Consider the following 24,359-nt stretch of genomic DNA (forward strand, 5'->3'; position numbering starts at 1 on the left):
CAAAGAATTTGCTCCTCTTCTTGGCCAGATGGAGCTCTGAATGATCTTTCCATGCCAGGGACTGATAACAAGCTTGCTCATCAATAGGTCCCAATGTGAAGGTGTCTACAGGATTTGTAATCATTGACTGTCAATAGTTCCTCTCCCTGTAGCATTATTTATTCCTCATGGCTGCCAACTCTCATTTGGTGCAAGGAGAATGTCGCTCTGCTAAGATCAACAGTGTTGATTTGCAATCTGCAGGCTTTAAAATGAGCTAATCCACAGGCCCACTCATAAAAAGCCCGAGAGAAGGGCTGTTTATTCATGTGGTTTTAATCTCATGTATGTTTTGGTTTGGGGAGAAATGCATTTTATGGGCCGGCTTTCTTTACCAACAAAGCAATGAACTGAAGGGTGGGAGTGGAGGACTGTTTGCCAAGAACTAAACTCCCCTTCCGTTGAAGTGCTCCAGGGCTGCACTGTCCGCTCTTTCTGCCTTCTTAGAAGGGTGTTGGCTTCTGTGGTTGGAACAGAGGTGGAGGAAAGACACTTGGAAAAGCTCTGTACTTGGGAGTAAAAGCCTAGTACAAGGGTGCTGGTAGCAAGAGCAAGGGAAGAGGTAAGATTATGAACAGCACAGGCTGTTGTATTTTCTCCCTTCCTCACTTGAGAGAAAAGGGAGAATTAAGGGGGCAAGGAACTTGTTCTCAGCAGCTGTTACCTGAGATCCTTTAAAGGAAAATGGTATGAACTGAGCCTGGGGTATTCAGTAGGCAAAGCGTGTGTTGAGTCTCCCCTTCATCCCATCTAATGCTTGACCAGGAGAGTGGCTTCTATTGTTCTAGGATCAGAGTACTCACCTATCTTGCTTGGCATCTATATAAAGCCAAAGAAGAGATCATCATGTTGTGATCGTGATGCTGAGGCTTCTGAGGGAGAACATATATATGTCTACCTTGGCTTTGGCTTTTCCAAACAACTGTGAGTCAGTTCAGTCCCATTTAGTTTCCCCTCCCTCTTTATTATTTTTGAGCTATCCTAAACAGGAGTTGAATTTGCCAGAAGTATGAATAAGAATGCGAGGACTTTGTGCATTTGATGGATCTTAAAAAAAAAATCTTTCAGCACACAAATCTTATGAATGTTTAAAGTTGACACATGAGTCTTTTACTTAGTCATTTGTAGCTTTTTATCCACTACTGCCTACCAAATAGTCCAAATAATCCTCAAATGCTCCCCAAGTCACAAATTAAAAAATAGAGACTTAAAAACATCAGATAATGCAACTGGATGGAATATTTATGGATATGAATGTGATCGACAGAGCACAGGTCTTGTGGCTGATGGACCTCTTCATGTTAGGCTTGGTTTCTGTTTACCGTGTCCCACCTTTTTACAGATTTATTGGAGAAATCAGGGATCTGGAATTTCATCCCCCAAGTCAGATGATCGGTATGACAGCTCTCCTCAGCTGACGACCAGAAGCTATGACACAAATAGTCTGCATACTTTTAATTCACAGAAGTGCAGTCTATTAAGACAGCAGTTCAGTGGCAACTGGAAGTACAGTCGGTACTGGGAATCCATTAATAGTACCTATTTATTAGAATTGAACCTAATCTTAAACTTGATTTTCTTTCTTCTTCTTATCTTTTTAAAATCCATCAAAACTAAGAAAAACGGGCCAAGTAATACCATTTTCATTTATGCCAGAGATCTGTCTGGAGATCTGGACATGGAGCCTTTCAGCTGGGTTGTAAGGCTTGCCGTGAGATCTGTGGGTGGCCAAGTCCCTTCCATATTCCTCCTGTTTAGCATTAGGGAAGGAACCCATAAATGTTCTTCTGGGGGTTGTAACGGAGCATCTGGTACTCTGTGACCACAGGTCCCAGCAGCTGACATAACAGGTAAAAATTTATTCCATGGCTGACTGGGCATCTGTCTTTTTTACTGGGGTGTGTAGGAGACAGGCATATTTCTGTAGTCCCCAGTATATTTCTCATGGACTCCGCAGGTGGGCTGGAAGAGTGTTCTTGGATGCCTCAAAGCATTTGGTAGGTCTACGTTCTCATTGTTTTGGGAGATAAACACATTGAATTCATTTTAGGCCAAAGGGTAACCATTCACTGTATAAAGGGTTTTAATTTAATGTATTGCACTGTTAGAGTAATTCCTCCTAATTAAAAGAACTAGTAGATAATTTGTGGAGGCCATATTCATCTGCTGCGAACCAAGCAATACTGTAGCAAAGACCAGGTTGTCAAGCGGTAATTATATCCAGAAATAACTAAATAAATATGCAGCAGACTTGTATTATGAGAGGAAAATGAAAATTGTGTTCAGATAGAATAAAGGCATTCATCTGAAATTCTGCGCTGTATTTTAGAAGCTTCTTCTCATCTCTGTGCTACTACAATAGCAGCTTAGATGGCTTATAAAGTCAAATTAAAACGGGACGTAATTAGTACAATGCAAGATTAGAAATCCTATATTGCAGTGCCAATATCCAGTCGGTTCTACAGTATAGGGAAGAAAATAAGGCCACACCGGTGGAGGAAGCAGGTGCAAGGGAGATTAGTTTATTTGACCTTTTAGATCCCAACATGTTTCGTGATGAGCTTCATCAGGGAACCTACTAAAATAAAAAAAATAGATACAACCACATTGATATAAATACTACGTAATACACAAATTGTAATACAAATATTTCATTATATCAAGAACAATTTAAAATAAGCTTATAGATGATTATTCCCTGCATTTTATGGTAGTGGTTTTGTAGCAGTTTCCCGCCTTGCTTCACTTCCAAGGCTAAGGTAATTCAAAAGCATCGCGCTTTCCTCAGATTTTCCTTCTGCCCTTCTCCCGTCCCTCAGAGGCCGTTCCTCCACCACCCACATTGTGGAACATGGTTGGTCTCTTCTTATTGGTCAGTTTTGTGCTGGGTGTGGTTTTTAAAAACAAAAATTAAGAAGGGATTCTTCAAGCTGTACATACCATCTGGTAGCCTTCATAAGAGAAGGTCCCCCCTTGCATTGGTCTACAAGCTCCAGTATTGCTTTCTTTTCCCATCTTGTCAGGTTCATTTATTTAATTTAATGGGATAAGTCTAATGATATATGGGTGCCTCACCAGACTTGGATCCCTGATGAAAAAAAACATTGTAAAGGAAAGGAAAGGTCCGTGTGTGTGCTGTTTCAATTTTAAAGAGATGTGAGCCCGCTTTGAAGAATGCTTATTGCGAAAGGGGCAACCTACAGGAGGGAAGGGAGTGAGGTGGGGGTCTTTCCCCTGCAAGCATCTAAGCAGCAGCGTAGAGGGGTAAAGCCGCCTGCAGCCGGACGCCTACATCTTGGCCTTGAAAGGCTTCAGTGCCTTAGTGACTGTTTCCCTCCCTCCCGACCTGGCCAGCCTCCTCTCAGAGAAGCCATCCCAGTGGTGCAAAACCCGTGTGGCTGCTTGGGCCTGCTCTAACACTTGTGCATGTGAATGAGTCATGATGCAGCTCGTAAGAGGTGCCTGGGCATGGCCTGCTTATGTTCCGAGAGACCATGCCCTGCCTAAACTGATTGATAAGGAGAGACCAACCATGTTGCCCCCTCAAAAAGCCCTCAGTGCTACAAGACTATCTGCTTTTCGAAAGAGGAAATAGGATTTCAAAAAAGAGCCGAGTGCAGGCACAGGACTCCAATTAGAGGCACCCTGACTTGAGTTCAGTTAAAATCGAAGGAGCCTCTGTCTGAGCTGCGTCGGAGAAGGGGGAGCGAAGGCACTGCCACTGCTAGAGGAGCCATGCAGGCAAACAGGCAGAGGAGAAGGGGAAGTTGGAGCCATGACGATCCCTGAGTCAGCCATGAAAGCAGGCGGAGGAGGAGCTAGAGCCAGTGCCCCTTGAACCAAACAAATTTAAGAGCTTATTTTGGGGGGAAATATTCTTAAATGGCCTGTTCCTTCTCCCCCTAGCTACAGCCATGGGAGGCTGGTCCTGAACCTGAGAAACTTTATGAGGAAAAGAGAAGAAATAAAATGCATGTCAATTGGTGGCACATCTGGGCCTTCTTGGTCATTTTTTTTTCATTCCAAAGAATTTATTTTAAATTATTGCACTCTATTGGCTCTGTCCAGACAAAGACCTTTCAAATGAAAGGTACATCAAGCCAATATATCAAATCAGGGGCTAGGACAGTATATAGTATGGCTGTGTATTGGTATTGTAATGGAAGGAATAACAAAGCCACCGAAGCACACTTGCTCCAGGCCACAGAGGTATTGCATTGTGTGTGTGTGTGTGTGTGTGTGTGTAATCTCTCCTTCTTTTGTCCATTTTTAATTCTTATAAAAAGGCATTTGACCCTGAGGCCCACGTGTTTTTTTTTCTTTGCAAAGCAGGCTAGCTGCTGAGTTAGAAAAATTACCATCTTACTTCAGAAACCATCTCATATTCCTGTTTGAACAATCTTCCTTATTTAACTGGAAAAGTGGTATATGACAAAATCCTTCATAGTAATGTACCGGAATAACTGTTTTATGGATCCTTTTACATTTCTTTCATAACGTCCAGAAACAAAGTTATTTTATACCTGTGGAAAGAGAGAGGAACTGAATTTAATTTGGTATGAATGGTCAGTATGGAGCCCAGGGGCTAGTTGATATACACATAATGCTTAATATGGGATTTCTTTGGATGTGAAAGACAGTGGAGTCATGCAGTCCATTCTGGGGTTCAGGGGCCTCAATAAGAGGCTATACATAAACGAGCATGGCCAACCTAGCTGGGGGGGGGGGCAGAGGCTTTTTACCCAGGTGGCCTGAGGTTAGTCAAATGAGGTTGGCACTCTTTGCTGCCTCCTCCCCCCCACATAGGTCACTTCCTTTTAGTGATGGGCTTCAATAGGCAAGGGGATCCACGCTCTTGGCTGGGAACAGTGGTGATCCCAGGGTGCCTCTGGACTCCAGGAGATTTTGTGCAGTTAATGGACTGAAGAAGAAGAAGAGTTCTTATATGCCGCTTTTCTCTACCCGAAGGAGGCTCAAAGCGGCTTACAGTCGCCTTCCCTTTCTGATCCCTTTCTGACCCTGTGAGGTGGGTGAGGCTGAGAGAGCCCTGATATCACTGCTCGGTCAGAACAGCTTTATCAGTGCCGTGGCAAGCCCAAGGTCACCCAGCTGGCTGCACGTGGGGGAGTGCAGAATCGAACCCGGCATGCCAGATTAGAAGTTCACACTCCTAACCACTACACCAAGCTGGTAGGTCAGACTCCCTCTCCCATACAGCGGAGAATAAAGCTGTGGCCATGTTAATGCCAACCAGTGTGTTGCATTTTATTCCAGCCAAAATGCCCTCCTACCAGTCAACCCATGTGTACAGAATCAGGATAACCATTACAAAATGATGAAGATTACTTAATACAGACCATGTTTCAAGGCATAAATAATATGTGTTGACAACAAGATTACACACACTAATTTGGGGGCATAAAAATACATTTCTCAATCAGACCAAGGTTCAGCATTCTACACAGGAATCCTAGTCCACTGCAAAATGGTCAGGGTTCTCCCAACTAACGGTGGTCTATCTTACAACATCCTCTGGTACAAACTGTTGGTCTCTGTAAGGACCTGCCGAATACAATTTACTACATTTCTTTTCAACAGACTCTCTTGCCTGATGAAGAGGTTCTGAATGTGAGTAGCCATACAGTCACATACTTTGTGTTCCCAGCACATGTAAATTTATTGTCCCTTGAGTTAAGCATTGACCTCAGCTTTGACTTGGTTAATATTTACCTCTCTGGTCAATCAATATTGATGTTCTCTTTGACAGTTGTCAATACTTGCTTAGTGTTTGTCTATTTTCCCTTGTTGCTAATTTTCCTGAAAGCTTTTATTTATTCTTTTAAAGTTAAATTAGCGGAAATGGCCTCATTCTTTCTGGGGAAGTAGATGTAGGTGACTTTCTTCTACCACTTAGCATAATATACATGAATGTACTTTTCTGGAGAAAGAAATAAGCTCCACGAGCATATAGTTACATTTGTATTGTGTTTCATGTATATTAGTGGATGTCCTGCCCTACTTTTTCATCAGTTAGGCCCTTCAAAGAGCTTACAGGAAAACTGTAAAAACATACTATTAAAATATGCGCCCAACCCTACTTGGCATGCTACAAAGCATGACCTGAACCACATTTTACCAATTCATACTCATCCCTACAATCTTTGAAGGCCCTGTTCTGGGTGCCCATGTCTTTTGGGATTAGGCAGATGGCAATCTAGTAGAGTGCCTTCTTGGCCATGGCACCAAAACTCTGGAACTCTGTCCCCTTCTGTCACTATCTTCTGTCAGCAGGTGAAGACTTCTTTGTTATTTATTTATTTATTTATTTATTTATTTATTTATTTATTTGGTTTGTATACTGCCGCTCCCAGCAAGCTGGCTCAGCAAGCTGGCTCCCAGCAAGCTTGATCTGGCTCTCTTCATATGACAAAAATTTGTGTTAGTCTGGTTGCAACTATGTCAATATCACAATTTCAGGTTCCATTTTCTAGTCTGATCTTAGCCTCTATAGAGTGGGAAAGAACAGGCTTCCCATAACCAAAGCAGTCTCTCAAACATGGCATCCAGGACATCAGATTTCTTTCACTGCACCTCATGCATAGCAACCACCAAATCCCCAAGCAAAAATTCCTTAAATACACCCTAATGTGCCTGTGTGCAAGCACACACACACACACACACATACAGAGAGATACCCAGCCAGCCTTTTCACCTCCTACAGCACCTTCAATTAATCTTTGTCAGGGGGTAATCAAAAGGAGAGGGGACATGGGTGAATATAGATGTGTCAGCAATTAATCTAACTCAGTTTAATGGAGAGGGGGTGGGAGCAGTGGGAATGAGGAGGTATGGTTGGGTGGTAACAGGATGGCCTTCTTTATTGGGGGAAGGGGGAAAGGAAGCGAGATTATACATTACAGGAAAGAAACTATTCAGGCTGCCATGAGGATCCCTTGCCAGCGCCAAGCTTGGCCTGAAGAGCTCAGTTTTTACAAAAGGATTTCAAGGGGGAGTATCATCTTTTGGGAAACAGAAATCCTGTTTCTGCATAAACTTTCAACATTTGAAAACCCCAGTTGCTATTTTAAAGTTCCTTCCCCAGGCGAAGACATCTCATGGTCCATATATTGAAAATAAAGCCACTGGAATGCAGTCTGCTGTTCTTGTGTTAGGATTCACTGTGACTTTGAGGGCTGGTTCACACATTCAGAGTCTATGCAGGAGACGTAGGTTGATGACAGATGTAGTCTGAGAGTTCTGTGCTGGGAGCTCATTTGGACTGGGACTGTGGCCTGTGGGGAGAGGGTGCTTGAGCCTCTCTCCACATGCTAATTTCCCAATCTGAAAGGGTCCCCCCCCAAGAAAGGAAATAATATAAAACTAATGACAATACAGAAAAAAGAGAAATACCAAACAGAATACAAATAGCCTGAAACTTCACTCATTGTTTGAATTCCTATAAAAACATCATTTCAATTGCAATTAAAATCCATTACTTATTATCTCAATTCTCTGAATACATTATCATTTAAAATACATTACAGTCTGAATTTTTCTTTACCATGTTAACCCAAATTTTATTCGAATCTTCATTCAATCCCTTGAATCACTTTAACATTATTGGTTAATCTTTATTCATATGTGGTGGAAATGTCCAGCAATAATGACATTCTGGGAGTTCCTTAATTTATTCTTGAGTGGAAATGCTTAGTCTAAGTAGATAACATTGGTGAACTTCCTTATTGTAGCAGACCGATTTAATAATTGCCATAAACTAGAAAAATGCAGAAAATATTTCATTAGATAAATGGCAAAATAAAATAAGGCAATTTATGATTTTGGAAAAATTACATCTGATTGCTCTGGTGCATAGCCTGTACTCTGGACAAGAGGCTACAGTTAGGACAGTATATGGAGAAACTGAATGTTTTCCAGTTGGCAAAGGTGTCTCTTTTATGTATTCACAGAACATATGAGGAAAGCTGGATTCGTTTTCAGTTCAGGGGGAGTGAAAACTAGGAGGAGGAATATTAAATGTTTGAGACATGATACCACATTACTGGCAGAAAATATGGCAGTTTACAAAATCCAACTAATACCCCATTAAAACCCCAATTCCCCCTTCAAGGATCGCTGCCTTGTTGTGGCAAGGGGGCTTGCGTAGTTCAGTGAAGCTATGAGCTATGCCGTGCAGGGCCACCCAAGACGGACAGGTCATAGCTGAGAGCTCTGACAAAAGGTGATCCACTGGAGAAGGAAATGGCAAACCACTCCAGTATCTTTGCCATGAAAACTCTATGGACAGTTCCAATAGGCATAATGATATGACGCTGGAAGATGAGCCCCTCAGGTCGGAAGGTGTCCAATATGCTACTGGGGATGAGCAGACGGCTAGTACGAGTAGCGCCAGAATGAATGAAGCGACTGGGCCAAAGCCGAAAGGACGCTCAGTTGTGGAAGTAACTGGTGGCGAAAAGACAGTCCGATGCTGTAAAGATTTTTATTCCATAGGAACCTGGAACGTCAGATCCATGAATCAAGGCTAGCTGGATGTGGTCAAACAAGAAATGACAAGACTGAACATCGACATTTTAGGAATCAGTGAACTAAAATGGACAGGAATGGGTGAATTTAATTCAGATGACCATCAGGTATACTACTGTGGACAAGAATCTTGCGGAAGAAATGGAGTAGCTTTCATAATCAATAAGAGAGTAGGAAAAGCAGTCTTGGGATACAATCCCCAAAATGACAGAATGATCTCAGTTCGAATCCAAGGCAAACCATTCAACATCACAGTGATCCAGGTCTATGCCCCAACCACTGCTGCTGAAGAGGATGAAGTTGATCAGTTCTATGAAGCCCTACAACACCTTCTAGAAGCAACGCCAAAAATTGATGTGCTTATCATCATGGGGGATTGGAATGCTAAAGTAGGAAGCCAAAAGGTAACCGGGATAACAGGCAAGTTTGGCCTTGGAGTACAAAATGAAGCAGGGCACAGGCTGGTAGTATTTTGTCAAGAGAATACAATGGTCATAGCAAACACTCTTTTCCAACAACCCAAGAGACTACTCTACACATGGACATCACCAGACGGTCAACACAGAAATCAGATTGACTATGTGCTCTGCAGCCAAAGATGGAAAAGTTCTATCCAGGCAATAAAAACAAGACCAGGAGCTGATTGTGGTTCAGATCATGAGCTTCTTGTTGCAAAATTTAGGCTTAAATTGAAGAAAGTAGGGAAAAGCACTAGGCCACTCAGGTATGAACTAAATCATATCCCCGACGAATACACAGTAGAGGTGACAAATAGATTTAAGGAGTTAGATCTGATAGACAGAGTACCTGAAGAACTATGGACGGAGGTTCGCAACATTGTACAAGAGGTAGCAACTAAAACCATCCCAAAGAAAAAGAAATGCAAGAAATCAAAATGGCTGTCTGAGGAAGCTTTACAAATAGCTAAGGAGAGAAGGGAAGTGAAAGGCAAAGGAGAAAGAGAAAGATACACCCAATTGAATGCAGAATTCCAGAGAAAAGCTAGAAGAGATAAGAATGCCTTCTTAAATGAACAGTGCAAACAAATAGAAGAAAACAATAGAATGGGGAGGACCAGAGATCTTTTCAAGAAAATTGGAGATATGAAGAGAACGTTTCATGCAAAGTTGGGTATGATAAGGGACCAAAATGGTAGGGACCTCACAGAAGCAGAAGAGATTAAACAAAGGTGGCAAAATTATACAGAACAACTATACAAGAGCGAGCTTAACATCACTGATGACCACAGTGGGGTAGTTACTGACCTGGAGCCAGACATCCTGGAATGTGAAGTCAAATGGGCCTTAGGAAGTCTGAGCAACAATAAAGCTAGTGGTGGTGACAGCATTCCAGTTGAACTATTCAAAATCTTAAAGGACGATGCAGTAAAAGTGCTACACTCAATATGCCAGCAAATATGGAAAACTCAACAATGGCCACAGGATTGGAAAAGGTCAGTTTACATTCCAATCCCAAAGAAGGGCAATGCCAAAGAATGTTCAAACTACCGCACCATTGCACTAATTTCTCATGCTAGCAAAGTTATGCTCAAAATCCTACAAGTTAGGCTCCAGCAATATGTGGACTGAGAACTTCCAGAAGTACAGGCAGGATTTCGAAGAGGCAGAGGAACTAGAGATCAAATTGCCAACATACGCTGGATCATGGAGAAAGCTAGGGAGTACCAGAAGAACGTCTACTTCTGCTTCATTGACTATGCTAAAGCCTTTGATTGTGTGGAGCACAACAAATTGTGGCAAGTTCTTAAAGAGATGGGAATACCAGAGCATCTTATTTGTCTTTTGAGAAATTTATATGCAGGTCAAGAAGCAACAGTGAGAACTGAACATGGAATCACTGACTGGTTCAAAATTGAGAAAGGAGTTCGGCAAGGCTGTATACTGTCGCCTTGCCTATTTAACTTGTATGCGGAGCACATCATGAGAAATGCGGGATTAGAGGAGTCACAAATTGGGATCAAGATTGCAGGGAGAAATATCAACAACCTCAGATATGCAGATGATACCACTCTAATGGCAGAAAGTGAAGAGGAACTAAAGAGCCTGTTGATGCGGGTGAAGGAGGAGAGTGCAAAGGTTGGCTTGAAACTCAACATCAAGAAAACAAAGATCATGGCATCTGGCCCTCTCAATTCCTGGCAAATAGATGGGGAAGAAATGGAGATAGTGACAGATTTTATTTTCCTGGGCTCCAAGATCACTGCAGATGGGGACCGCAGCAAAGAAATTAAAAGACGCTTGCTCCTGGGGAGGAAAGCTATGGCAAATCTAGACAGCATCCTAAAAAGCAGAGACATCACCCTGCCAACAAAAGTGCGTTTAGTCAAGGCTATGGTCTTCCCAGTTGCAATGTATGGCTGCGAAAGTTGGACCATAAGGAAGGCCGAGCGTCAAAGAATTGAGGCTATTGAACTCTGGTGCTGGAGAAGACTCTTGCGAGTCCCTTGGACTGCAAGGCGAACAAACCGGTCAGTCCTAGAGGAGATTAACCCTGACTGCTCTTTAGAAGGCCAGATCCTGAAGATGAAACTCAAATACTTTGGCCACCTCATGAGAAGGAAGGACTCCCTGGAGAAGAGCCTAATGCTGGGAGCGATCGAGGGCAAAAGAAGAAGGGGACGATAGAGAATGAGGTGGCTGGATGGAGTCACTGAAGCAGTAGGTGCAAACTTAAATGGACTCCGGGGAATGGTAGAGGACAGGAAGGCCTAGAGGATCATTGTCCATGGGGTCGCGATGGGTCGGACACGACTTCGCACATAACAACAACAAAAACCCCAATTAAAATGGACACTCACAGCGTCAAACAACAGCAACAATAAACATGGCAGAACCCTCAATTCCCCCTACCCTTCTACGAATTGGCATTCATTGTTAACATCAGGGGGATCCAAGTTGCTCTTCCTGCACTATCCTGGCCTCAACCGTAGACCTGGTGGAAGAGCTCCATTTTGCACGCCCTGCGAAAGGTTGAAAGGTCCCGAAGGGCCCGCAGGTCACCCGGGAGCTCATTCCACCAGGTCGGGGCCAGGACTGAAAAGGCCCTGGCCCTGGTCGAGGCCAAGCGTGCTTCTCTGGGGCCAGGAATGACCAGTAAATTCTCACCTGCAGATTGTAAAGCCCTGTGGGGGGCATAGGGCAATAGGCGGTCCACCAGGTATGCGGGGCCAACCCACGTAAGGCCTTAAAGGTTAAAACCAAAGTCTTGAACCGGATCCGGACAACAACTGGCAACCAGTGTAGCTGTCTCAGCACAGGCTTGATATAGGTCCTCCATGATGTTCCAGTGAGGACCCTAGCAGCTGCATTCTGTACCAGTTGGAATCTCCGGGTCAGGTACAAGGGTAGGCCCTCACAGAGCGAGTTAAAGAAATCTTTTCTGGAGGTGACCGTCACATAGATCACCGTGGCCAGGTCTTGGAGGGGTTGAGTTTCAGGCAGCTCAAGCCACTCAGTCACTGCTTTCAAACATCTGGCAAATGGCTCCAGGGGGTAGTCCAGGCAGCCATCCAAAAGGAAAGCAGCCAAACATGGGAGGGTCTGATGAAAAGGGTTGCCTAATCCCTCCATCCAGTATGGCACCTGTGCCTTTGCAGGCTGTCTGGGGGGGGGGGATGGGGGGCAGGCTGAGCTGTCCCTAGCACAGCATTAATCTGCGTGAGATGAGGGAGGATTCTCCAGGAGCCAGGCTGGAACAGATGACTAATCAGAGTGGCAGGAAATGCACCAGTCATGCTCCCAGGTCTCCCTTTTGAACCATCACCTGGCAGAGATGCTAAACTTACTATGCCCAGCCATGACAGTGGAATCCTGTAAGAACCTGTGATTCCACCCCAAGGGGTGGGTGCTCATTTGCCAAGAATGCCTCCTCCCAGGCTTATGCTGTAATCACCCAGATAACGCTTCCCAATCCCATGAGGAAGTACTCTGCAACTGCAACTCTCCATTTACGGTTGCTGCTGCATAAGGTCCTAATCCTGCATGTCTAGGGGTCCCAGGTTTGCATGGCCAGCTGATCCCCAGGACAACTGCCAGGCACAGCGAACAGCAGGGAGAGAGGAAGAACCCTGGCAAAGGGCTATATTAACAGCCAGTTATGGAGGCTGCCAGGGTCCCTTACCTCCCATCACAGGTGGTGTCTTGGACACACTTTCCTGGGGGGATGCCAAATTGCATGACATGGGTCATAGTGAGGGTGGTCCTCACTTGGCTTGCCTCCATACATACATACACACACACTGCTGGCACCGCCAGGATGATGGTGTTCCATCACTTCCATCAAGTTTCAGATAGTACTGAGAGAGAAAAGTCAGCTCTGGATTTTTATCACAAGCAACATAATACCATTGAGCTGTTGGAATTATTTTAGTTTATTTCTCTCCTGCTGGTTGACAAAACAGGAGTGGGAGTTGCTGGGGGAGGTCTCCCACCATAACTGGAGACCTGCCAACCTAATTATATCATGTATTTGCTCCCCTACAACAACCTTTTCTAAACTTTTGATTGTGGAGGATCCTCTGAAATATTCTTCAGACTTCGTAACCCCAGAAGTGATGTCACGTGTCCCTGCTAAGCCCCGGGAATTCACATGTTTACAGTGTGCATGGCATCACTAATAGAATAAAATGCTTGTTAAATAAGAAGTTAGTTTCATTTTTGTGTGTGCAGTATTCTAAATAGCAAACCTTGTCTGAGCAAAATAAGGAAGACTTTGTCTCAGCTGACATAAAGCCTACCATGCAAAGCTCCAGTTCTCAGGGGAAATGATCAGTGTGATTTGGAGATAACTTGTAACTTTGGGAGATCTCTCAGCACCGCCAAGAGGTTGGCAATCCTAGCAAGATCTGAGAATATATTTTTCTAGGGGTGGAAATGGGTGCCAGAGCAAGGGGAAACCTGGGAAGGAAGGAATCCTTGTGTAGGCTGCGCACAGTCCTTGCATTGGACCCAGGTGTAGTAGCTCTCAGCTAAGGATGCCAGCCTCCAGTTGTGACCTAGGGATTCCCTGGAATTACCACTCATCTCCAGATTACAAAGATCAGTTCCCCTGGAGAAAATGGCTACTTTGGAGGGTAGACTTTGTGGCATTAGATACCGTCCTCTCCTGACTGAATATCTGAATCTCTTTGCTTGCAACAGCCTTCCTCCAGCCATTTCCTGCCAGGGGGCTCTGGGAGGAACCAAAGGAGGTGTCCAGCAGATCCATCTCTTTCCTCTTACTCCTTTTCCACTGTATGTAAATTCAACAAGGTCACTGCAGAAATTCCAAAGGACCTCCACCCATCATTGGCCACTTTTGGAGGGGGTGAGTTGACCTGCCCGAATAAGGAGAAAATTTACCCTGGTAATTAAAAAAAAAATTAAAAAATATATTTTAAAACAATTAAATCGCCCCCAACTGGAGTAACTCCTCTGGGGCTCTGGAGCAACCCCAGGGGTGCATGGAACCTTGGTTGGGAGTGGCTGCTCAACAAGAATGCCCTCCTGAGCAATTCCGTTTTGCTCTGTTATTGACTAGGTGCTGTTTATAAGCCACAGAGCACTGTGATCCCCAAGAGTGTTCTCCCTTATGAGACTCAAAACCAATGGCGAGCATACACATGTAATTCAGTAATGTGGGACAGAATATGAAGGGGTGTTCTACAGCCACTTTTATTATTTATTCAGATTGCATTTTGATTTTTCCAAATGTGTCTCCACCTTTCTTTTGCCTGTCCTGACATTAAATCTATGTTGCCGTTGTCCTCATTTTACAGAAGGCACCCTGGGAGTGGAATGATCATCTGATGAGTCCCTGGCTGTGGAGAGTTCTGAACACCACACTCCCAAATTTCAATCTGTTGTCCAGTGGACCTCACCACCCTTTCCTCAGCTGCACAGATTCTATGACCAGGCTTAAAAATGAAAGACAGCTTCCGTTCAAAGGTAAGTAATTGTACGTATTGAAAACATTAAAGTACAAAAATGTCTTGGAATGTCACTTTTTGGGTCCCCAGCCAGTGCAGTGTTTGTGGCAAAATGTTAGTGGCAGTCACACTGTGCCTTACATTTCTGGCATGATTTCAGTCTTGGTTTTGTGTAGCTTCTAGACAGATTGATCATTTCTCATTGCATAAACCAGCTGTTTTATATGGCTCTGATATAAGGGCCTGGCGACAGAATTGCATGCTTGCATGCATGTAACAAAGGCCCCATAACTGGGTTTTTTTTCCCCCTAAGGAAAAACAGACACCCCACTGCATGGAGTTTCTTCACTTCAAATTGCCCTTTCCCAAGAATAGAAAAGCAGCCCCCAGGCTTTTGCCATTCGTGTGTGTACATGCGCACACACACAGAGCCCTTCGTCAGCCTGTTTGGTTCCTGTAAGCCTTCCCTCTCTTTCCCTAACAAACTCCTACCGCAATATTAACTTTCCCTGATATATTTTTATAATCCTTTCTTTCTTTGATCTCAACTTCTCTCTTCCAGAAAGGGAAACTCGGGTTTTCAAGAGAGAAAAGGGCAGATTCCGACATGATGCCAGCAGTGATTTTAGCATACTCAAAAAATTTGCACTGGAATTCACAATTCTGTTTGAAAATATTGACCCTCCAAACACACAGTGCGATGTGCAACAGTAAATCCCACCGACCCTGGGCAACATTTGGTCCTCTTCCTTTGAAATACTGATGAATATGATCTCCTGGTGCTGGTATACCCACAACGAATTTCGCGTTTTCAGTTAATGTTGGCTGAAATCCCACCTCCACCCCACCCCCTTGCAAAGCTTATAGGCTTCTCCCCCCCCCCCCCCCGCCCCGACTGCCAGGAATGCTCTCGTAATCCCTAGTTCCCCCCACACTCCCTGTGTGGAGAACGATGCAAGATTTAGCTCCCATCTCTGTGCTTCTGACTTGGACTTTTAATATTTTAATTGAGTGAATTGGCCCGGAGTAGTCTATTGAACTCTAGCTGACCTCTTAAATAACAGGTCAAGGATTTAGCTTTTGCGGCTTTGACCCTTTCCCTTATCTGCTAATGCTGCTCCTCTCTCAATTAGCTGCCTGCCCCGCACTCAGCAAAAGTTTGAACCTCTTTGCAGGCGCCTGAATGGCTTCCCATCACTTGCACGTGGGTTATGGACAACTGTGGCCCTGCAACAGAGATAATTTATGGAGCTTGGGCTGCGGGTTGCTGCCTCCTAGCTTTGGCAGGCTGCATCTCGCCTTGACTGGTGGCTGCCAGAATCAGTCAAATGGAGACTCAACGAGAAAATCACTTGATTCCTGGAATGTAGCCAGCTGTCCTTCGCTTTTGGCTGGCTAGGCTCCATGCTGTTAAGACTGCTCCCACTTATCAGTTACGGAGACCGAGACTAGCTTTGGAACACTCATAGTCTTGAGTTGCAAGTAGCAGAATGCTAGAATTAAACAAGTACCTTGGTGAAGGTTTCTCCTTGCTAGTGGTGCACCCTCCTACTTTTGCAACCAAAACAAGTTGCTCAGTCCTCGGCCCTGAATCAGTTCTTTGGCAGTTTCTCGAACTCTTGACCTGTATTTTACAGTGATGGAACACCTGTTGTCATTAGTCACACATACTTTGCCTGCAGTATCGTATCGTATCGTATTGTATCACGTCATCATATCTTATCATTTCATATTGTCTCTGTCTACAGTCTGTGCCCTGGGAGGCATGGTGTGGCATAGCAGCCTGTGCTTAAGAAAGCCAACAAAGAAAGGAATTCAGCATCGAATCCCTGCCCCCACATACTACCTATATGGAGGCTTGTTGTGGTTTGGGAAGGGTAATGAAAATACTCTCTGCACCTGCTCAAATGTCCTGTCTTAGATTTCTAATAGCAATGGGCAGCCCGCTGTATGGATTAAAGGCCATGAAGCAGGATCTGTTTTTCCCCGGGCCAGGTTAGAACCAATATATCAAAAGTTGAAGAAAAATAATAATTGGGTCTTTTAAAAAAGTCCAAAGTAAAAAAGCCTGGCCTGTGTATTGGGTTGCCTAGCGCACCATGGTTACCTAGCAGTCCAAAAGGCTGTGTAGTTTTTTTTTAAATCATGGAAGTATGGTTGAGTGAGGAGAACCAAGAAATGGAGCAGGTTGGGAAAGGGGAGGGGGATAAAAGATGATTGGGCAGGCTTGTAGGGAGAGAAACCCGGGAGATCAGGTGGATTGGGGAGCAGAGTAAAAGAAGAAGAAGGAGCCAGAAGGGATGAAATTTCCCCATACCCACTGGTCCATCCTTTAGTGGTATACCTGCCAGAAGGGCATCTGTAATGCAACAACAGGCCATCACTGATGATGTACAAATCGGTGGCGAGTGTCTTCCATGGGGGGCGTGGGCATCCGATCTATACCCTACACTGGGCTCATTTGTAGACCTGACAGAAGAGCTCCATCTTATAGGTCCTGTGGAACGCCAAAAGCTTCTGCAGGACCTGCAGCTCTTCCAGGAGCTCACTCCTTGAGGTAGAGCCCAGGACTGAAAAGGCCCTGGCCTTGGTCGAGGCTAGGCGAGCTTCTCTGGGGCCAGGGATGACCAAGTTGGTACAATAAAATCAGAATTCAGTAGCACCTTTAAGACCAACAAAGATTTATTTCAAGGCATGAGCTTTCGAGTGCAAGCACTCTTTGTCAGACAAGTTGGTACTAACAGAGCACAAGGCCCTGGGGGGGGGGCATAGGGTGACAGGCGGTCCTGCAGATATGTAGGTCCCTGATCGCAAAGGGCCTTAAAGGTCAGAACCAGAACCCTGAACCTGATCCGGGCTGCAACTGGCAACCAACACAGCTGCCACAGCACAAGCTGGATATGGGCCCTCCAAAATGTACCTGTGAGGACCCTAGCAGCTGCATTTTGCAGCAGCTGCAATTTCTGAGTCAGGGACAAAGGAGTTTAGTGAGATACAGAAATCAGTTCTGGAGGGGACCTTCACATGGATCACCATGGCTAGGTGTTCGGAAAACAGATGCGGTACTAGTAGCCTTGCCTGATGAAGATGTAAGAACACCTGGTGAGCTACCTTCTTGACTTGTGCCTCCATGGTCAGTGAAGCATCCAAGGTCAACCCCAAATTCCTGGCCAGGGGTACGGTGGTCAGTTGCATCCTGACCAGGATGGGTAAGCATGCTTCCTGTTCTGCCCTCCCCCCCCCCCCCCGCAACCATAGGACCTCTGTTTTGGAGGGGTTGAGTTTCAGGCGACTCTGCTCAAGCCATCCAGCAACAGCTTCCAAACATCTGGCAAATGATTCCGGGGGAGGGGTGGGGAGTCTGGGTGGCTGTCCATGAGGAGATAGGGTTGGGTGTCATCAGCATATTGATGACAGACCAGCCTGAAACTCTGGACCAGCTGTGCCAGAGGGCACATGAAAATATTTAAAAGAGTGGGGGAGAGCACCGCCCCCTGAGGAAGCTGACAGGGACGCAACAGCTCATCCCCCACTGCTACCCTTTGGGTCCGGTTTTGGAGAAAGACTCCTTTGCTGGGCTGAGAGCCACATTTAAATGTTCTCCATGACCAACCTCTTTGTATTGCTTTAGAGCAGGGGTAGTCAACCTGTGGTCCTTCAGATGTTCATGGACTATAATTCCCATGAGAATGGCAATTGTAGTCCATGAACATCTGGAGGACCACAGGTTGACTACCCCTGCTTTAGAGGACCCAGGTTTAATCTGTTCTCTTCCACTTTGCAACAATATGCTGCATGTTGTGGGCATGCCAAGGACTTTGGCAGCTATCTTGGGTTTTCCGCTTAGCGTAAAGAAACACTTGTAGAAACTTCATTGTGGTTGTTTACTAGACTGGGGGGACTAGATGCCCAGTTAGTGAAACCGCGGCATTAGCTTGACCAAAAAGTCCATGTCATATGAAGCTCATAGAACTGTGCATGCAGCCAGAGGCCAGGGTCACAGAGTGACATCATAGCCCCTCCTCTCAAAAGTCATTGCAGCTTCTACCGTCACTAGTGCTGGTACCATCCAGACAGGGGCCTATTCTGTGGCCTTCCAGTTAATCTGAGCTAGGCCAGAAGGTCCCAGGTGACCTCACTGGAAAGGCAGCATGTAACATCTGCAGCCTGCTTGCATGCAGATATTTTTGCAAATCGAATGCTGCATCAGCTCTCCATCTTCTTCCTCAACTCCAGGTAGGCTGTCTTTTGAAGGTTTGATGTCAATGCTGAACATGCACTTGGTTCATTTATACACACATACAAGAAAGAAAGACGGATTCGTACAAAACTGGTCTGGGGTAATTGTGTGGGATGTATCCTGGTGACATCATCAGCACTAGACAGTTGGCAATTATTCAACCTGACTTTGCACCCCATGTAATGGAAATCTATAAAAATGTGGATTTCCCCCCCCCAAAAAAAAAAATTGGGAGGAAAACCCTATATGTATATGGATAAAGCTGCCTTATACTGAGTCAGATCATTAGTCTATCAGGTTTAGTGTTGGCTACTCTGAAAGGCAGCGGTTCTCCAGGATATTAGTCAGAGGTCTCACACATCACCTCCTACAGTATCCTTTTAACTAGAATGTCAGGCTGAACCTGGGAATACAGCTCATGTATACAGGGCATTTCTCCTACCACTGATGCATAGCATTGGGTGGTGAGCTTGAGATTGTTAAAAGGACATTCCTACCCCTTCTGCCACATTTAAAGTGTAACATGTGTCTCCATTCTTAACAACTTGCCTAGTGACAAGTGGATGGAAAGCAGAAGTAACAAGGAAATAAGATGTTTCTTTTCTGAGCCTGTATAAAGGGGCCAAAACCAAAACATGTATCCTGTAATCTGATCATGCCTAACAGTGTTCCCCCTCCCTCCCCCCATCATCTTCCTACACTGGATAAAGAATCAAATTTGGGCCATGCTATTGTGTAGTCATGTGCACAAAAGATGCTGTAAAGCAGGGATAGTCAACCTGTGGTCTTCCAGATGTCCATGGACTACAATTCCCATGAACCCCTGCCAGCATTTGCTGGTGGGGGCTCATGAGAATTGTAGTCCATGAACATCTGGAGGACTACAGGTTGACTGCTGTAAAGTCCTCAACATACGGAGGCAAGCTTATAAATTCCATGTTTCTCTGATCCCAACATGGAGACTAATCTGGTAGGTAAAAGCTCTTGTTGGAATTTAATTGTAATTTAGTTCTCTTGTTCTGAACTCTCTGGAGTTTTTCCAGTAGAAAATGACCATAGTATTAGCCATGCCTCTTCCTAACTCTGAGCTCTTTAATTTCAAAGTGGAAATCCTCTGGCCATCAGATCTCTCTCTCTCCCCCTCTCTCTCACACCCGCCCTCCCTCTCCCTCCCTCCCTCCCTCCCTCCCTCCCTCTCTCTTGGTGTAGTGCTTAGTGGTTAGGAGCAACAACATTTACTCTGGTGAGCTGAGTTTGATTCCCCGCTCCTTGTCCATATACAGCCAGCTGGGTGACCTTGGGCTCGCCACAGCTCTGATAAAGGTGTTCCCACTGAGCTGTAATATCAGGACTCTGTTGGCCTCACCTACCTCACAGGGCCCCTGATCCCTCCCTCCCAGAAATTCATCAATGCGTTCTGCCCCTGGACCTGTTTGCACTGTTATAATTACCATTGTTACAATTATCAGTGTTAATAGTATTAATGTTATGGTTATCAATATGTTATGGAAAAACTAAATTCCTTATATAGTTTTCTACCTCGGGAGAGGGTGGTATATAAATATAATGAATGAATGAATGAATGAATGAATGAATGAATGAATGAATGAATGAATTGAGATATTTTGAAAAACAAAAAGATAGAATAACACATCTGAAATATGGGAGGGGACCAAATGGACAGGTGGCCAAATGGCAGACTTGTTAGAATATAAGTGAATTGGCCATAATGTAGGGTTGCCAAGTCCCTCCCCCCCCCCCAACAGCCACCAGCAGGGGATGGGGGTAAGGGTAGGGTTTCAAGATCCAATTTGAGAAACTCCTGAAGATTGGGTGATAGAGCTTGGGGTGGACAAGACCTCAGTGGAGTACAATGCCCTAGATCCCAACCTCCAAACCATCCATTTTCTCCGGGGGATCTGATCTCTGTATTCTGAAGATAAACTGTAATTCTAGAGGGATCTCCAAGTTCCACCCGGTTGCTCACATCCCTAATGCAAAGCCAGAAGAAAACTTGGGTCAACCAGAAAGCAAAGATCTTACTGTGATTTTTGTGAACAGAGGTGGAAGTTGTTATGCTCCATCATAATTTTTCTTATCTCTGTGGAACTCTGTGGTTCTGTGGTATGTTCTGAGCAATAGTTCTGATTTTATGTCCTGAAAGAAACTACCCTACCCCCTTGTTATGAGAGGTGTTTGATAGTGCAGGTTCTCCAGGTATGAACTTTACCTCACAAATGTCTCCAGTACTTGTTGCTCGGTGTCTGTGACATCACAACTGGAACATCTCAAGCCCTCTTCCTCCACTGCTGCTGTTGACTGAGGGGATGATATCGTTTCCGAAATGGGAGGTCCTTTGGGGAAGGGAATGTGGAGGCTCATCCATCTTTTGCGTTTGGTAAACAGACCTTGCAGGATTTGTATCCTATTGTTTCAAAACCTGCAAAACCTATGGATCAGTGGTGACAACGGGACCAAGGAAGCAACGCCTCTCACACATTGCTTCCAACTCACAATTGATTGTCTGTCGCCAGCATTTATTTCTTAGATTGCCTTTCTTTCCTCCCTAGCCTCAGGCAAGAGAATTATCAAAGTTGTGTACACTTTAAATCCCCACCCCTGGCAAATGATAAAAAAAATTCCAAATGTATTAAATTTAAAATTCAGTAACTATATGGGATTGGATGTGACTGACAATGGATTGAAACGCATACTGCTGGAAAGTGCCAATGGCTGGGCAAGCCTACATTAAAAAGAGAAAATATCTGGGAAGGCAGAATTGCTTCCTCTGCTCTCATGGCAAGCCAATTGGCCCATTGGCTCTGTTCAGTTAGCAGGACTCCCATTCCCGCTCTGAAGAGGCAACAAAGAAGAGCTGCTGTGTAAGCAAAGCAAACTCTCATGGCACCTCTGTGAGAAGAAGCTCTCTCTCTCTCTCTCTCTCTCTCTCTCTCTCTCTCTCTCTCGCCTTCGGCTGTCCAGTCATGCCACAACATTTCCAATTTTGCCTCCACTGAGATTCGCTGCCATTTCACATTTCTCATTAGCAGCAGCTGGCTTGTCCATTCAGGTGGCCAGTGAATTTACAGGGATTGTCAGCTCTGCTTTTTATGAGAAATAGAAGGGAGAAGAAAAGGACAAATGCCAGGATTTGTAACCCCCATAAAACCTTGCCCAGCTCCAGATTTATCTCTGCTCCGGCCCAGTGAAGAGAGCAGCTTCTGGTTACCACAGGCCTGTTAAATTAGCACTGGGCCCTGCATTCCAGGGTATAAATATCTGCCATTGTAATGCTCAGGAATGCAAGCATGTTGGGGTCTAAAATTAAAGAGGCAGGAATAAGGCTTCTCAAGTTACCAGAAACAAGACTCCATTGTGTTCCCATTGGGCTCCGGCCTGGTGCAGGAAAGTTGCCTGTTAGTATTTAGAGACCACTTCAGGTTAAATGCATGAGCCAGGCAGGCCATTCAGTCGAAAATTATGATACCCTTCTTTAATTGAAACCCTCTTGACTGCACGGTTATCTTGCGCCAGAATTCCAGTCGCTTGGCTTGGTCAAGATAGATTCAAGTGGGTAGCGGTGTTGGTCTGAAGTAGCACAACAAAAATTGAGTCCAATAGCACCTTTAAGACCAACAAAATCTCTCTGCTAGTAAGACAAAGAGAACCTGGAAAATATGCTTGAATAAATCTTTGTTGGTCTTAAAGGTGCTATTGGTCTCAATTTTTGTTGCCTTGGTCAAGATGGAGAATGTTCTGGGGAAGCAGAGTCCAGGATCTCAGAAGTTTGCCACCAAGTCTTTGGTATTTCGATAGCTGACATTTATGCATGTATTTTTATGGGTTTTTTTTAAAAAAGCTCTTCCTGCAGAATGCCACTTAGGATTGCCAGTTGATGAAGTTACCAAAACAAAGACAAGGCCTCATATCTCCTCAATACCTCTGCAATCCTGAGCCACTCAAGAAGAGGGTATTTCTCTTTGGGCAAGCCCAAATGGAAGCCTGCTGTACCCTCAGTTCCTTGTGTTAGGCACAACCAGAATTGTCCTTAGAAAGGCCTGGGGCATCATCATCCAAGACACCCCTGTGTTTAAAGTAGGAAGCCAGTGATTCAGATGGCTCACATTGGAGCTGCCAATACCCAGCTGTAGCTGGGTTGTGACTGAGAATAAGAGAATCTGCCAAGTTTTTATTGGTGGTTGTTGGTAGAGGGAGGGGACCACTGGGTCAGCAACATGCATGTACACAACTTGTGATTGGTCAATAGTCCATTGTACAGATAGTGAATGGGTTTGGTCCTTCCTTGTGCAGGTCATTGCTAATCAGTAAGGAGCTGTGCACTTGCAGGATGCTGTCCCAGATGTTCCCTGCACCCAGAACCACCTTGCTATATCTATTCATCACCATGAAAGGCCCAGGATGGTTATTTCCAACCACCCCCATCCCCCTGGCCACAATTGCAAATTAGACTGTCTGACTTGATGGACAAGTAGCACTTATCAGGTTTGGAGCGCAAGGTGTGTGGATTGCAACAGTCATTGAGCCCTTTTCATTGCAGCTCCAGAACCTGAGAATTCAGAGGAACTGGTAAATCATGGCAATAGGCTATTACAATGTTTTTGGGCTACAGTGCAATAGTAATACCGATTTAAAAACAGCAACAACAAAATCCCAAAGCAATCTGGTGACACATCAGAGAGGAAATGCAGGGAAAACTTGACAATTGCCTGGTGTCATCCCGCAGTCATACTGTCCTGCAGTACAGTTAACAAAGACAAGGTGAGAGGCAATGCATTCCTTGGTGCTTCGGTCCCAAAATTCATGTATCCCCTTTTATTTGATCACATTAGACCTTTTTGGAATTCATATACTAGGAGATGTGACTATGCCTACTATTGGGAACGAAGAGTGACCAAAGCGACAGAAGTCACTAACTGGATTTCACTTGTACAAAAATAAACCCACACTTTCATTGTAGAGGCTGCCCAGATTGTTTACCCACTCCTATGACTTGATCCTTTGATACCGAGATCGTAGTAGCTGAACATGTTCTCCATGTTGTGAAAGTCTCTCCATCTGTTGATTCCTGCATATTGAAACACTGTTTAAGGCACAGGAACTGGCCACGGGGTGTTTCCTTCCAGATAAGTTGGCAACCATATTTTAAGGCAAGCAATGAAGTGTTGAGTCTAGTTGCCAGAAGTGTCTCTGCTTTGCAAACTGCGATGTGGAACTGGGAAATTCACATACATCTTTGGGATTCTCCCCCCTCCCCCGGTATTCTTTCTTTTCAACTGAGCTTCATAATGGTTCTATTTTTTCTTCCCCAAGCAGTGCAGCTTTGGGGGTCCTCCTCTCTACCTACAGGGCCTCTAGCTCTGGCATTCTCCTTCATCCATCTGATAGGCTTTTTAAAGAAGCCAAACCCTCCCCCAATAGCTACATGAATTTTAAGCACAACCAGATGTTGGAGGTGAGGCTGATGAACCCCACCCTGCTCCTTTGTGCTCTCCAAGGAGGTTCTTGGGGGGAAAGTTATAATCTCAACTTCTCTTCTTTTACCTTGAAAAAAAAAGTTTTTAAAATCAGAATCTTTATTCATTCCAGCAG

At 44.7% G+C, this 24,359-nt stretch overlaps 1 protein-coding gene and 1 long non-coding RNA gene across 2 annotated transcripts in view; one reads left to right on the forward strand and one right to left on the reverse strand.

Moving 5' to 3' along the window:
- The first annotated feature begins 478 nt into the window (after positions 1-478).
- FIGNL2 (fidgetin like 2) overlaps positions 479-24,359 on the forward strand; it is a 109,639-nt gene continuing 85,758 nt past the window's right edge. Inside the window, exons 1-2 of the mRNA XM_077328612.1 lie at positions 479-601; positions 14,360-14,528. Of these exons, the coding sequence (XP_077184727.1) occupies positions 14,390-14,528 (139 nt within the window). The 5' untranslated portion in view covers positions 479-601; positions 14,360-14,389. The remainder of the gene's footprint in view (positions 602-14,359; positions 14,529-24,359) is intronic.
- Positions 4,413-20,953, reverse strand: LOC143833149 (uncharacterized). The gene is made up of 3 exons (XR_013229540.1): positions 20,793-20,953; positions 16,021-16,133; positions 4,413-4,562 (listed from the first exon to the last, which is right to left on the reverse strand). It is a non-coding gene; the product is annotated as an uncharacterized LOC143833149 (long non-coding RNA).

Source organism: Paroedura picta, chromosome 3, assembly GCF_049243985.1.
Source record: "Paroedura picta isolate Pp20150507F chromosome 3, Ppicta_v3.0, whole genome shotgun sequence".
Classification (NCBI taxonomy): domain Eukaryota; kingdom Metazoa; phylum Chordata; class Lepidosauria; order Squamata; family Gekkonidae; genus Paroedura; species Paroedura picta.